Consider the following 12,500-nt stretch of genomic DNA (forward strand, 5'->3'; position numbering starts at 1 on the left):
GAGGTAAACTCGACCTGTGAGGCAGCTTTGTGTCCTGACAGTCCTGACAGGGACTAGAAAGAGAGAGCAGATTTCTCCTGTTTTGGCTTCCTGTTAAATCCAGAATTGAATTCAAAATCCTGCTCCTCACATACAAGGTCTTAAATAATCAGGCCCCATCTTATCTTAATGACCTTGTAGTACCATATCACCCTATTAGAGCACTTCGCTCTCGCTCTGCAGGCCTACTTGTTGTTCCTAGAGTATTTAAAAGTAGAATGGGAGGCAGAGCCTTCAGTTTTCAGGCCCCTCTTCTGTGGAACCAGCTTCCAGTTTGGATTCAGGAGACAGACACTATCTCTACTTTCAAGATTAGGCTTCAAACTTTCCTTTTTGCTAAAGCATATAGTTAGGGCTGGACCAGGTGACCCTGAATCCTCCCTTAGTTATGCTGCAATAGACGTAGGCTGCCGGGGGATTCCCATGATGCATTGAGTTTTTCCTTTCCAGTCACCTTTCTCACTCACTATGTGTTAACAGACCTCTCTGCATTGAATCATATCTGTTATTAATCTCTGTCTCTCTTCCACAGCATGTCTTTATCCTGTCTCCCTTCTCTCACCCCAACCAATCACAGCAGATGGCCCCGCCCCTCCCTGAGCCTGGTTCTGCTAGAGGTTTCTTCCTGTTAAAAGGGAGTTTTTCCTTCCCACTGTCGCCAAAGTGCTGCTCATAGGGGGTCATATGATTGTTGGGTTTTTCTCTGTACCTATGAAGCGCCTTGAGGCGACTTATGTTGTGATTTGGCGCTATATGAATAAAATTGAATTGAATTGTGTGTTTCCAGAGGGCCAAGATGACAAACGGACTCAGACTGTGGATGTTAAAGTTCACATCTTTGATCTGAAGCTTTAAAATGTAACAAATCAAATGTTTGAGTTTTTCCACATTAATGAGACTCTGAGCATTTCTCTGCTCAATGGGTGCTTATTTTTAGGTACGGTGGGACCGATGAAGGCTTTGGCATCATTCAGGCGTGAGCCAGGAACGTGTGAAGCTTTGAACCAATCAGCAGTGAGCTGTGAGCGAGGCCTCACACGGGACGTCAGAGCTCGTGTTATCGCGTTTCTTTGTCGCTTTAGTTTGTTCTGCTGCAGCTGGGGAGTGATCTCAAGGTCAGACACAACGGTTTGTCATCACCGTCCAATCAGCTTTGGGAATGAACGGGGGGGTGATGGGTGAAGAGAAAAGGTGTCGGCAGGAGCACGTTAGGAGCTCCGGCTCAGCTCTGTGACGGCAGCTGATGACACGTGCGCCTCCTCACAGAGGTCAGCTGTTTAGCTCAGAGCAAGCCAGCGTCTCCCTGAGCAGCTCTCTAATGTTCATCTCCATCCAGCCCACTCCTTCTTTCTTCTTCAAAATGCATTTATATTTAATATTTTCTAGACAAGAAACTACAAGTATTTTTCTACAGAATCATACATGTGCACTTCATATTTATACTTGATATTTATCTTTCATCTTTTTGTTGTATTGTGACTTTATTCTGGTTGCGCCTCCTGGGCCCTGTGTACGTCCTGCATCCTCGCCCACAGTGACAGTACATTTTCTGTTCATCCTCTCCAAACGTCGACCTCAAACGCAAACTCTAAAACCTGCAGTTCCTCTAGCGTCCAGCAGAGGCTGCAGTGAGTCCTGTGCAGTGAAGCCTGCGCTTCAGCTGAGGCTCAGAGCGAAGGATAGTGATTGGATGTTGCTGTGATGCTGTCACAGCCTGTGGATGCAGCTAACATGCTCACATCAAAGACAGGATGGTGATGGAGTCACCTGGTACTGGTTACTGATCCACCCTCGCTGCAGTAGCTCGTTAGCTAATGACAGAACTGCAGCCAGAAAAACTTTTTGAAATTAAAAGCTGAAAGGTGTTTTTTATGTTGTTGTGTCATTATTGTGAAAACTCAACATCTCAGTGATTTAGTGGTTTTGATGATGGTTCATAAATGATGGCACACTGCTGCCCCTGTATAAACTGGCTGTCTTTGCTTGGTGTCGGGTCGAGTTTGTAACATCACACAGCGCTGACGCAGACGCAGAGTCCAGGAAGCAGTGAACAGCGCCGTCTTCTCCCTCCTTTTAGTCTTGTCGTTTTGTTTTTTCTTGTTTTTCCTGCTTTAAAGTGAGTCCTGCTGTTCCTCCATCGACGGTCCAAACCAGGTCAAAGTGCTTTTCATCAGCGTTTCTTCTTCTTCGGTATCTCTGCAGCTCTTCCACGTGGCATACGTGCTGATCAAATTCGCCAACTCTCCGCGGCCTGACCTCTGGGTTCTGGAGAGATCCGTGGACTTCGGGCAGACCTACCAGCCGTGGCAGTACTTCGCCTGTGAGTAACAGCACACGCTTGCATGCATGTTCACCTGTACGACCCCGACAGCTGAGGACCGAACTCTGTCAGATTCCAGCGTCCTGACCTCCTGTGGGTCACCCTAACTCTTCTTCTAACCTCAGTTAAATAGCAGCCCGGGGGCCGGGGGGAGGGGCATTACATCACAGGCCTGCCAGCTGATTGGCTGTGGCAGCCGTCAGTTCAGGTGAGCTGGAGGGGAATTCCAGGACTGTTGCCAGCAGGTCGCAGCGTGATGTTTAACTAGCAGATGTGTGCCTCATTCAGACTCACACCAGGTGTCTGAGGTGGTGGCAGATAAATGAAAAGGTGACGGCTTAATGCAGGCGTTCATATCATAAATGTGGTTAGCTTGACTTTTAATTTGAAAGAATGCTGCAGAATAATCTCTGCACCTCTGTTTTCTCTCTTCTACCAGGGTCTGTGCTGGTACTGGTGCAGTAACTGGTGCTGGTGCTAAGATCAGCCTATAGTTCAGAAGCTCTGAGAAGCGGACATTACATAGGATTACTCGCAGTATTTCGGGGTATTTCCATGTAGAATTTAGGGCTGTATCCACCAATCACTGGTGAATTTCTTGCCTTAGCTCCTCCCACATCTGCTGACATCACTGCATCCTGCTATGGGCCCAGCCACAGTGTGATGCTGTGCTTTTCTGAGCTTTTTGAGGATGAGCACCTGTAGTTTCTGTTGACAATGTGTGGAAACAGCTGAATGGTGTTCACTAACATGACTCCAGCTGTGATGTTAGGGTTTGAGAGCAGCTGCTTGGAGATGCTCTAATCATCAACTGAAGTGGATCCTGAGGACGCCTCACACTTTTCTGTTTTCGTGTGTGTGTGTGTGTGTGTGTGTGTGTGTGTGTGTGTGTGTGTGTGTGTGTGTGTAGCCTCCAAGAGAGACTGCATCGAGCGTTTTGGACAGAGCACCATTGAGAGGATCAGCCACGATGATGACATCGTCTGCACCATCGAGTATTCACGCATCGTGCCGCTGGAGAATGGAGAGGTGAGACAATCACGTGATCAGATTACAACGACTCTGTAACGAGATCAGGTTAGCTGGGAGAAAGATGAGTGAGGAGGACGTAGAAATCTATCAGCCAAAGGAACGAGCGAGTGGTCCAAATGGATAAATAATGCTCAGAAAGTGAGAAAAAAGCAGACAGTGACTAAAGGTTGAAATTCTGAGCTGTTAGCTAACATCAGTTCAAGGAATTGGTCAGCTGACCCGAGGAACGATCAGCTGCCAGGTGTTTGCAGGTTTCGTGTCTTTGTCCTCAGATCGTCGTGTCTTTGGTGAACGGCCGTCCCGGGGCGATGAACTTTTCGTACTCGCCAGTACTGAGGGAGTTCACCAAGGCCACAAACATCAGGCTCCGCTTCCTGAGAACCAACACGCTGCTGGGTCACCTGATGGGCAAGGCGCTCCGCGACCCCACCGTCACCCGCAGGGTAAGGCACCGCAGCAAACCAATCATCAGTCAGCACACAGTGACATCATAGTTTGCTGATTTGCTGCTGTTGGGTGTTTACTGCTACATGTTGCGTTTTCTGGACTGATCACAACAAACAGTAAAGATGAGCTCATGCTCCTCAAGTCTGTTAAATGAATCCTACAAGGCTGTAAGATGGATGAATGGATGGTTGGATGCATGGATGGATGGATGCATGGATGGTTGGATGGATGAAGGCATGGATGGATGCATAGATGTTTGGATGGATGGATGGTTGGATGCATGGATGGAGGCATGGATGGATGGATGGAGACATGGATGGATGGTTGGATGGATGGAAGGTTGGACGCATGGTTGGATGCATGGATGGTTGGATGGATGCATGGATGGATGCATGGATGGATGGATGCATGGATGGTTGGATGGATGGATGGATGGATGCATGGATGGATGCATGGATGGATGGTTGGATGCATGGATGGATGCATGGATGGTTGGATGCATGGATGGATGCATGGATGGTTGGATGGATGGATGCATGGATGGATGCATGGATGGATGGATGCATGGATGGATGCATGGATGGTTGGATGGATGCATGGATGGATGGTTGGATGCATGGATGGTTGGATGGATGGATGGATGCATGGATGGATGGTTGGATGCATGGATGGTTGGATGCATGGATGGTTGGATGGATGCATGGATGGATGGTTGGATGCATGGATGCATGGATGGATGGTTGGATGGATGCATGGATGGATGGTTGGATGCATGGATGGTTGGATGCATGGATGGATGCATGGATGGTTGGATGGATGGATGTGATACGCCTTCACAACAAGAGACGTCATCAACATCTGGACGTTTAGGAAAGCGATGCAGAGAACTTGGTGTCAAATTGTGATGAAGAGTCAGTGTGTGAGTTGTCCCAGCATGAGTCTTGTTGTTCTTTGAAGTGACTGTAGGCAGCAGAGAACCCTGAAGCTGCCAGCAGTGTTTCTGAGTCAGCTCCTGCTGTGATCTGTGTTCTAGTATTACTACAGCATCAAAGACATCAGTATCGGAGGACGCTGTGTGTGCAACGGGCATGCTGAGGCCTGCAACGCCAAAGACCCCAGCAACCCCTACAAGTAAGATTTAACTCACACACACACACACACACTCGTTCACTGTGTTTGTCTCTTGGAGACACACACACACACACACACACACACACACACACACACACACACACACACACACACACTCACCTCTTTCCCCGGAGCTGTGATCTGAAAGGCGTCAGGTACTCCTGTGTGAGGGTTGGCTGTGTGCCACGCTCTTATAAATTTGCATACCTGCGATGGAAATAAATGCTAGCTGTGTTTGAGCATGTGCTGGCAAACGAGGGTACAGCTGGCATTCAGAGGAGCTCAGCATGGCCTCACAGAACCTGCAGCTGCTCAGTAAACTCCGTCACCACGTACGTCTGAGCAAAGCTCGCCTGGATGTCAGATACAGGTGAGCTACAGCTAGCAGCGTAATCACTCTGGAGTTGTCCAAACCACAAAACTAGGAAACTCTTTCAAAGAGGCCACGCCCCCAGATATGACAACTTTAATCCAGCTTAAACAGGTGAGTCATGGAACCATGTTCCCTTGTACAGGTGTTGTGAAGATGGAAGTGATCCACAGCAGGGCTCTAGAGTGCGACCAATTTGACTTTTAAATATAAATGAATTTTGCCAGAATCTCAGGTTAAAGCTCACAAAACTATTTCAACAACCACCAAACAGTGAATGAGAGCAGGTAACGGACTCCACTCAAAGACGTAAACACAGAGCGGACCGACGCATCAGAATCAGCGTTCTCTTTCTCGGCTTTCTCACCCGACGGCCCGTACACGGACACGCCGTCGGGGCTGAAAGCCGACAGCTCGCTGACTCTGATGCGTCGGGTCTGCGCTGTGTTTACGTCTTTTTTACGCTCGATTCTGAGCTGCAGGTTTTATCTCTCTCCAACCAAAATTCATTGAACCAGCAGCAAAAGAAGATCCAAACTACACTTCACGTTTGATAAACGTCATCATGGATTCACTCTGACCTTTGCTGTTTTGCTTCCACCATGCTAAAAATCACACTTCATGCACAGCTCTCTCTCTCTGTCAAATCTTTCATTCACCTGTCACCCACAGAGCTGCCACAAACGATTATTTTGACAGTTGACTAGTCAGATCATCATCCATTGGACGTAAAACGTTCTGCTCTTATATAACTATCATTAGCTTACAGCTTGAAGTGTTTAAGGCGCTAACTAAAAATAAAGACAAGATGATATGAACGGCTGTGTGCAGGCAGGAGGAGGACCCAAAGTGCAGACTCCGGAGACAAACGTGAACTCAAACAGCTTTAATGCTGAACTCAAAGTAACAAACGTCCAAAATACAAACAATAAACACAGGCAGACAGAACACACAGCATGAATGAGGGTAGACACATTCTCGCATGAAAATATCTTAAAAGTTTATTTTGTGACCCAGAAAGAGTAATATTTCAAACTCCGCCCCTCTGCGTTGCTCCCAGATATCCCAGAATCCATTTCTGGATTCTGGGATATTGCATTTCGCCATTTCGAGCTGATTGGAGACCAGAACAGCCAATCAGATTTTTTTGCATCCAAGTCTGTGATTGGCTGGTTTTGTGGCACAAATATAACGGTGTAGAGAAAGAGCTGCTCGCGCACGGGCAGAAATGTTGAGAGCGCGAACGACACAATGCGAGCGAGCGCAAATGCAAAAACTGAGCGAGGGGCTGCTGTTGTGTGTGCGTGTGTGTGCGCGTGCGTGCGTGCGTGTGTGTGTGTGTGTTAAGACTTAAGCCGGTGTTTAGCTGTCATCATTACAGAAACATGAATACGCGTCTGTTTCCTCTGCATGCACAGACGTGCAGTCCTGCTGTTTGTTTTCCATTTCTTTCCTGTGCGCAGTGCAAATTATTACCCATGCATCGTGTCAACGCACACACACACACGTACAGACTCATTGAGGGAGTGTGGACACAGCTTGGTGCGGAGCTGCTTTTAAACATGATTCATTTGCGATTTGAGGGGGAGATGTGATGCACAGCAGAGACACTCGCAGCTGCTGGGACTCTTTCCGCCGTCACGCCGACATCCTGGAGATATTTAAGCTGCGCGTTAATTGACAGTCGATAAAGACATCCAGGTGGCTCCATTTCCAGTTGTTAACCCTGAGGTCAGGAAATCTCTGGGGCTACAAATCAGTGACAGAGCTCAAGCTTTCCCTCATATTTCTGTTTCGTGGTTTCAACAGGCAGCAGTTTGTTTCATTTACTGTCCAAAGCTGGAAGTTCAAATCTGTAGAGGCGCGAAGCTGCAAACTTCCTGCTGCACAACCTGAAGAGAATAAAGACTGTGAGTGAAAGGGAGGACGTGTGGTTGGTGTCTCTGCTCCAGGCACAGCTCTCCTGACATTTGTGCCAAACTGAATGAAGAGATATGATGATGTTACCGAGTTTAGTGCACATGTCGCTCCCAGCAGGAAGTAGTGTGTTTCGGTCTGCGTGGTGTAGCGGGCAGGTACCGGCTCACAGACTCGGTGCCGTGGTGTTCAGCTGATGCTGGGGTTTGTATGAAATGGTCCTCGGGGCTGCAGCTCTGAGAGGCCGCAGGCGCCGTGCAGCTGCGCTGGTGGCTTTCCTGGTTTAAACTGCGGTTTATCGCTGAGCGCAGCAGTCCTGAGCTCGCCAGGTCTCTCATCAGTCAGAGAAGCGTGGAACTTCACCTGTGATGGAAAAGGAAGGGTGGAGGAGAGAGGGAGGGCACTCCACCATGGGCTCAGTCTGAAGCCTTCGTGTGCTCAGAACAATGTATGAAACTCCGGGGCAGCATCAGTGTCCCTGGACAAAGTGGTGCAGCTGGAGATGAGCAGACGGGGCTGCCGTCAAATGAAGGCTCAATAAAAATAATAGAAATTCCATGTGCAGCATGTCTGTGTTGTTGCAGAGCCCTTCCTGTGTTTTATGACCTTTAACCTGCTGCTGATGAGCCCAGCTGTGCAGCGTCTGCTCACCTGCAGCCTTCAAACGTGTCCAGGCTGACGCTGCTCTGCATTCCTGCGCTCTGACACAAAGCGAGGTCAGGAGAGATTTATTCAAATTCCTTTATCGCTCTGACGCCTGCCTGCACACCGCAGCCAAAGACACGACCTGCTCTGGTTCCCGGACGTGTTCGCCGACCCTCATTCATCCCATTATTGGAATGTTTGAACATTTTGATAAGAACATAAACCACACGCCTGCTCCGTGCCTCTGTTTAAAATACCCGAATGCTCGTCATACCCACAGTTTGCCACAGCTGAAGGAGCTGAACGCCGCTTCCAGAGCACGCTCGCTTTTTAGAGTTTTAAACAGTCTGCAAGTCAGAGCTCAGGCGACCTCGCTGACGGGTTAGACACACTTCTGATCGTCAGTGTGTGCTCACACGGATGCTTTGTTTGTTATTCTCTCATTAATTCAATGAAGCAGCTGGAATCAGCAGGCCAATCACAGCAGAGTCTGCGTTGACGCGAGGTGGACTCCTGAGGATGTGCACGTCAGAGCTTCAGAGCGCTCGTGGTTCTGACGGATTATCACTGAATATGTGCCGCGACCACACACACACACACACACACACACACACACACACACACACACCAGCTGTGAATGAAGAATCCAGATGTGGCCCCTGAGCTGTGATCCTGAACTGAAGGTGAAACCAAACATCAATCTGAGAGCAGCTGTAAAGCGCACGCAGCGCCGAGCGCGCCTCTGACACGTCAGGGTTACACACAGGAAATATCATCTGTGTGATGTCACATATTTACGTGTGACCAGCAGGTTTCACCTGTCACACCAAGCTCTGCTGGCTTTCTGCTGCAGCTCTGCGTTATTCACACATCCGGTGTAAGAAGAGCGTGCTGGGCCTCGCCTCCGCAGAGATCCAGTGCACACAGCGTTGGTTCAGCTCGCTGAGATGAGCGCGGCGTGAGGTCTGCAGAAGCGACACACTGGACTCGCCCTCGGGCTGTTTGCCAGGAACGCACACTCAGATATTACACAGCCATCGCACACACTGACACACAGGACTGAGGATTGAGTTCAAGGCCAGCGCATTCCTGCCGTAAACACGCCTGACGAGCCGATCTCTGTCTGCGCTTTATCGCTCACACTTTACGTGATCGCACAGCTGCTGGAGCCCAGACAGGAAGTACCGAACCAGGTGGAAGCGCACCATTTAATGTCGTTTCCTTGAAGCAGCTGACCTCCAGATGTCGAGGTGGCCGGAGACGGTGACGGGCAAGCAGATCAAACTGTAACTGAGTACCTTTACTCAAGTACTTTGCTGAAGTACGGCTTTAATGTACTTTAATGAAGCATGGATGCAGACGTCATATTGTGTGTGCGCGTGTGTGTGCATTAACCCTTTCACTCTGTTGTTTACAGGTTGCAGTGCGACTGTCAGCATCACACCTGCGGCGTATCTTGTGACCAGTGTTGCCCTGGATACCACCAGTTGGCATGGAAACCAGCCACGACCTACAGTGCCAACGAGTGTGAACGTGAGTGCGTGCAAACACACAGACACACACACGGGGTCGTGACCCCTGCAGAGAAATGTGCTTCCTGCGTGGGGTCAGGTGACCTCGCGGGTCCGTGTGAATTAAGAACATCCTCGCTGGGCTTTTCAATCTGCCGCTCGTCCGCTGTGACGGGCAGCTCCGCCCATGTGCTCTGGCCATCTTTGCTGATTCGATGAAAGCCCAGTCGCCACGATTTAAGAGCCTGCGTGTGTTCCTCGTTTTCTGCCCGGTGTTGTAGGTCCAGGTGTGTGTTCAGAGGTCTGTGTGTGGGGGCTTCAGGTAAACGTCAGTGTTGAGGTTTCCATCCACAAACAGTAAACTGTGTGTCTCCATCCACTGAGCTGATGTGAGCAGGATCTGTACCAGCTGTTTCCACCTCCAGGCTGGCTCCAATTGGTGACAGTGGGGGGCCCACGGCACACCCATGTTTGTGTCTGTGGAAAGCCTCATCTGTAGAGTTCAGGTGTGTTTTTGAGTGGTCAAAGGTTAAATGACTACATCGTGTGGCGCTCAGCGTCTGATCCTGTTCAGAGCTCTGCTTATGTGTACACGAGAGCGCCGTCTGTTATCAGAGCTGCAGTTATATTTAACAAAGACCAACAAGGGTATCAGTGAGGTCACCGGAGGTCGCCGAGGGTCGGCCCGGAGCCGCCGTCAGAGGGGGAGGCGTCGGTCTGTAAAAACGGAAACAGCTGTTTCTGTTCTAGGTGTGAGGCTCCGCCTCCTGAGCACGCTCACAAACATACAGACTGTCCTTAATAACTTACCTGTCTTGTTATTTTAAATGCTGGCTCCTGCTCGGGTGTGAGAACAACCCCCCACTTAATCCTAGCGTGGAACATGTGACACGTGTGAACTTTGTCCCAGATAGCGGAGAGCACAGCAGAGGTCCAGACGGACTCTCGGGAGCGCTTATCTGCCTCTCAGCGTCCGGGCGGTGCCGGCTGAATAAACCAGCACTCCTCATCCTGCAGCCCAATAATGACGGCAGGTTCCTCCGAGCCGGCAGCGTCTGAGTCTGTCTCCACAGAAACCGCTCGCAGGTGTTATCGGGCGTTTCAGACAGATTAGAAATGTCTGAAACGCCCGTCCCGCCCTTTCCCAGGATCAGCATGCAGTTTACACAACATTCCAAAGCTGGAACGTTTTTCTGGGATTACTGTGGATAACTGTGTGTGCTCCTCACAGGTAAACGCTGCTGCCTTCGTCTCACGTGTGGGAATAACAGCCTCAACATCACACCTGGAAGCTACCTGAGCTCATGGTGCAGATGTGGCAGCAGCTGGAGGAGCAGCCTGACTGTAATCAGACATGAAACAGTGTGTGCGTGTGTGTGTGTGTGCGCGCGTGCGTGCGTGCGTGCGTGCGTGCGTGCGTGCGTGCGTGACGCAGCCAGCTGTGTCTGCTTCGTGGTTTCCTCTGAATCTCAGGAGTGACTCTCGAGTGTGAATGAGGATGTAAATGAAGCGCAGGTGTATCCTGGTCACACCTGCGAGTGTTTCTTCTTCAGGTGTGTCTTCACCTGTCTGTGTTCTCACCTGCAGCCTGCAACTGCCACCGTCACTCTTTCGACTGTTACTATGACCCCGAGGTGGACGAGAGGAGAGCCAGCCTCGACATCCATGGACACTACAGAGGGGGCGGAGTCTGCCTCAACTGTCAGGTACCTGACACACCTGAAACTGTGTTAGTGTGTGACCTGCGATGACTGACTGTAATGGGAACTTTTCCCTCTCAGCATCACACCACTGGAGTCAACTGTCAGCGCTGCGTCCCCACCTACTACAGGTCACCTGACCACGCCATCGACTCGCCGCTGGCCTGCTCACGTGAGCCTGACACACACACACACACACACACACACACACAGAGGTCATCTTCTTCAGTCCCATCCTCCTAATCTCTCGTCCCGCCCACAGCCTGTGACTGTGATGTGGAGTTTACAGACGGTACCTGTGAGGATCTGACCGGGCGATGTTTCTGCAAACCGAACTACACCGGGGAGAACTGTGACTCGTGCGCCGCCGGCTTCACCGGCTTCCCCGAGTGTTACCGTGAGTTTCACAAACACCTCAAAGCCAGCGGGTCACTTCCTGGAGGGTTCCCTGCAGCTTCAGCCTCAAACAAATGCACTCACTAGGTGCTGTGAACACAGCTGCTGTGGGCGCCCTGCGGGTGGCGCTGTGCTGCAGACCCAGGAACTTTGTTTGACTGACACATAACCAGAACAAAAGGGGAGGAACAAAAACACACAGCAGCAGGCAGAGGACCACGAGGGACGGGAGGGGCGGGTACAGGTGTGGGCGGGGCTCTAGTATAGGAAGTTAAACTAGAAGAACACGTATGGACAGACTAGCCTTCTTAACCTAAACTCCCTCTAACATTGGAACTGCAGCGATCATAAGTACAGTACAGCCGAACAGCTCAGAGGATTCGAGGTTCACTAAAGGAGCCCAAAGAAGTTTGATCGCAGCTTTTTATGACTGTAAATTTAGAAGAAAGCAGATCACAACCAAAGAATTCACATCCACAAATCACATCAGAGCAGGCTCACCGCTGTGCTTACACAACCTGACCTCTGCTGTCTCTGCCCTACAGCCAGCCCCACACACCCCACCACCATCAACGGGGAGGCCAGACCAGCAGGAGAGATCATCAGTGAGTGTGCAACACACACACGTGTCTGTGCTGCTAAATATAAGTGATGTGTTTAGTGCACAGACGGTTTCACTGATAAACACAGATCTGTCAGCTGACCTTGACTTCAGCGTGGATGTTCCACGCTCTCCTGCAGCCACTCGCTCAGGTTTGCAGGAGGAGCCTGAGGTGAGTTCATTGAGAGGAACGTCTAAGCGAGGCTGTGTTCTGTGTGCAGACTGCGAGTGCAGCGCCGCAGGAACCGTGGAGAACTCGTGCAGGGCCGACCCTCGGACCGGGACCTGCATCTGCAAACCGGGTTTCACCGGAGACCACTGCGACGCCTGCGCGCCGGGCTTCTACGGGCTCAGCTGTGAGGGTGAGACGTGCACATTTAAGCCTAACACG

The 12,500-nt window shown here is 50.4% G+C and overlaps 1 protein-coding gene across 3 annotated transcripts in view; it reads left to right on the plus strand.

The window, feature by feature from the left end:
* The window catches only part of lama5 (laminin, alpha 5), a 75,977-nt gene that overhangs the window by 23,460 nt on the left and 40,017 nt on the right, over positions 1-12,500 (plus strand). For all 3 annotated transcript variants that reach the window (XR_003270857.1, XM_026154944.1, XM_026154945.1), the window contains exons 3-12: positions 2,242-2,359; positions 3,270-3,388; positions 3,664-3,834; positions 4,872-4,969; positions 9,319-9,434; positions 11,000-11,118; positions 11,194-11,284; positions 11,375-11,509; positions 12,054-12,113; positions 12,331-12,471. Coding sequence is in view for 2 of the 3 variants with exons in the window: in XM_026154944.1 (XP_026010729.1) it covers positions 2,242-2,359; positions 3,270-3,388; positions 3,664-3,834; positions 4,872-4,969; positions 9,319-9,434; positions 11,000-11,118; positions 11,194-11,284; positions 11,375-11,509; positions 12,054-12,113; positions 12,331-12,471 (1,168 nt within the window). In the remaining variant the exon portion in view is untranslated. The remainder of the gene's footprint in view (positions 1-2,241; positions 2,360-3,269; positions 3,389-3,663; positions 3,835-4,871; positions 4,970-9,318; positions 9,435-10,999; positions 11,119-11,193; positions 11,285-11,374; positions 11,510-12,053; positions 12,114-12,330; positions 12,472-12,500) is intronic.

Source organism: Astatotilapia calliptera, chromosome 20 (assembly GCF_900246225.1).
Source record: "Astatotilapia calliptera chromosome 20, fAstCal1.2, whole genome shotgun sequence".
NCBI lineage: Eukaryota > Metazoa > Chordata > Actinopteri > Cichliformes > Cichlidae > Astatotilapia > Astatotilapia calliptera.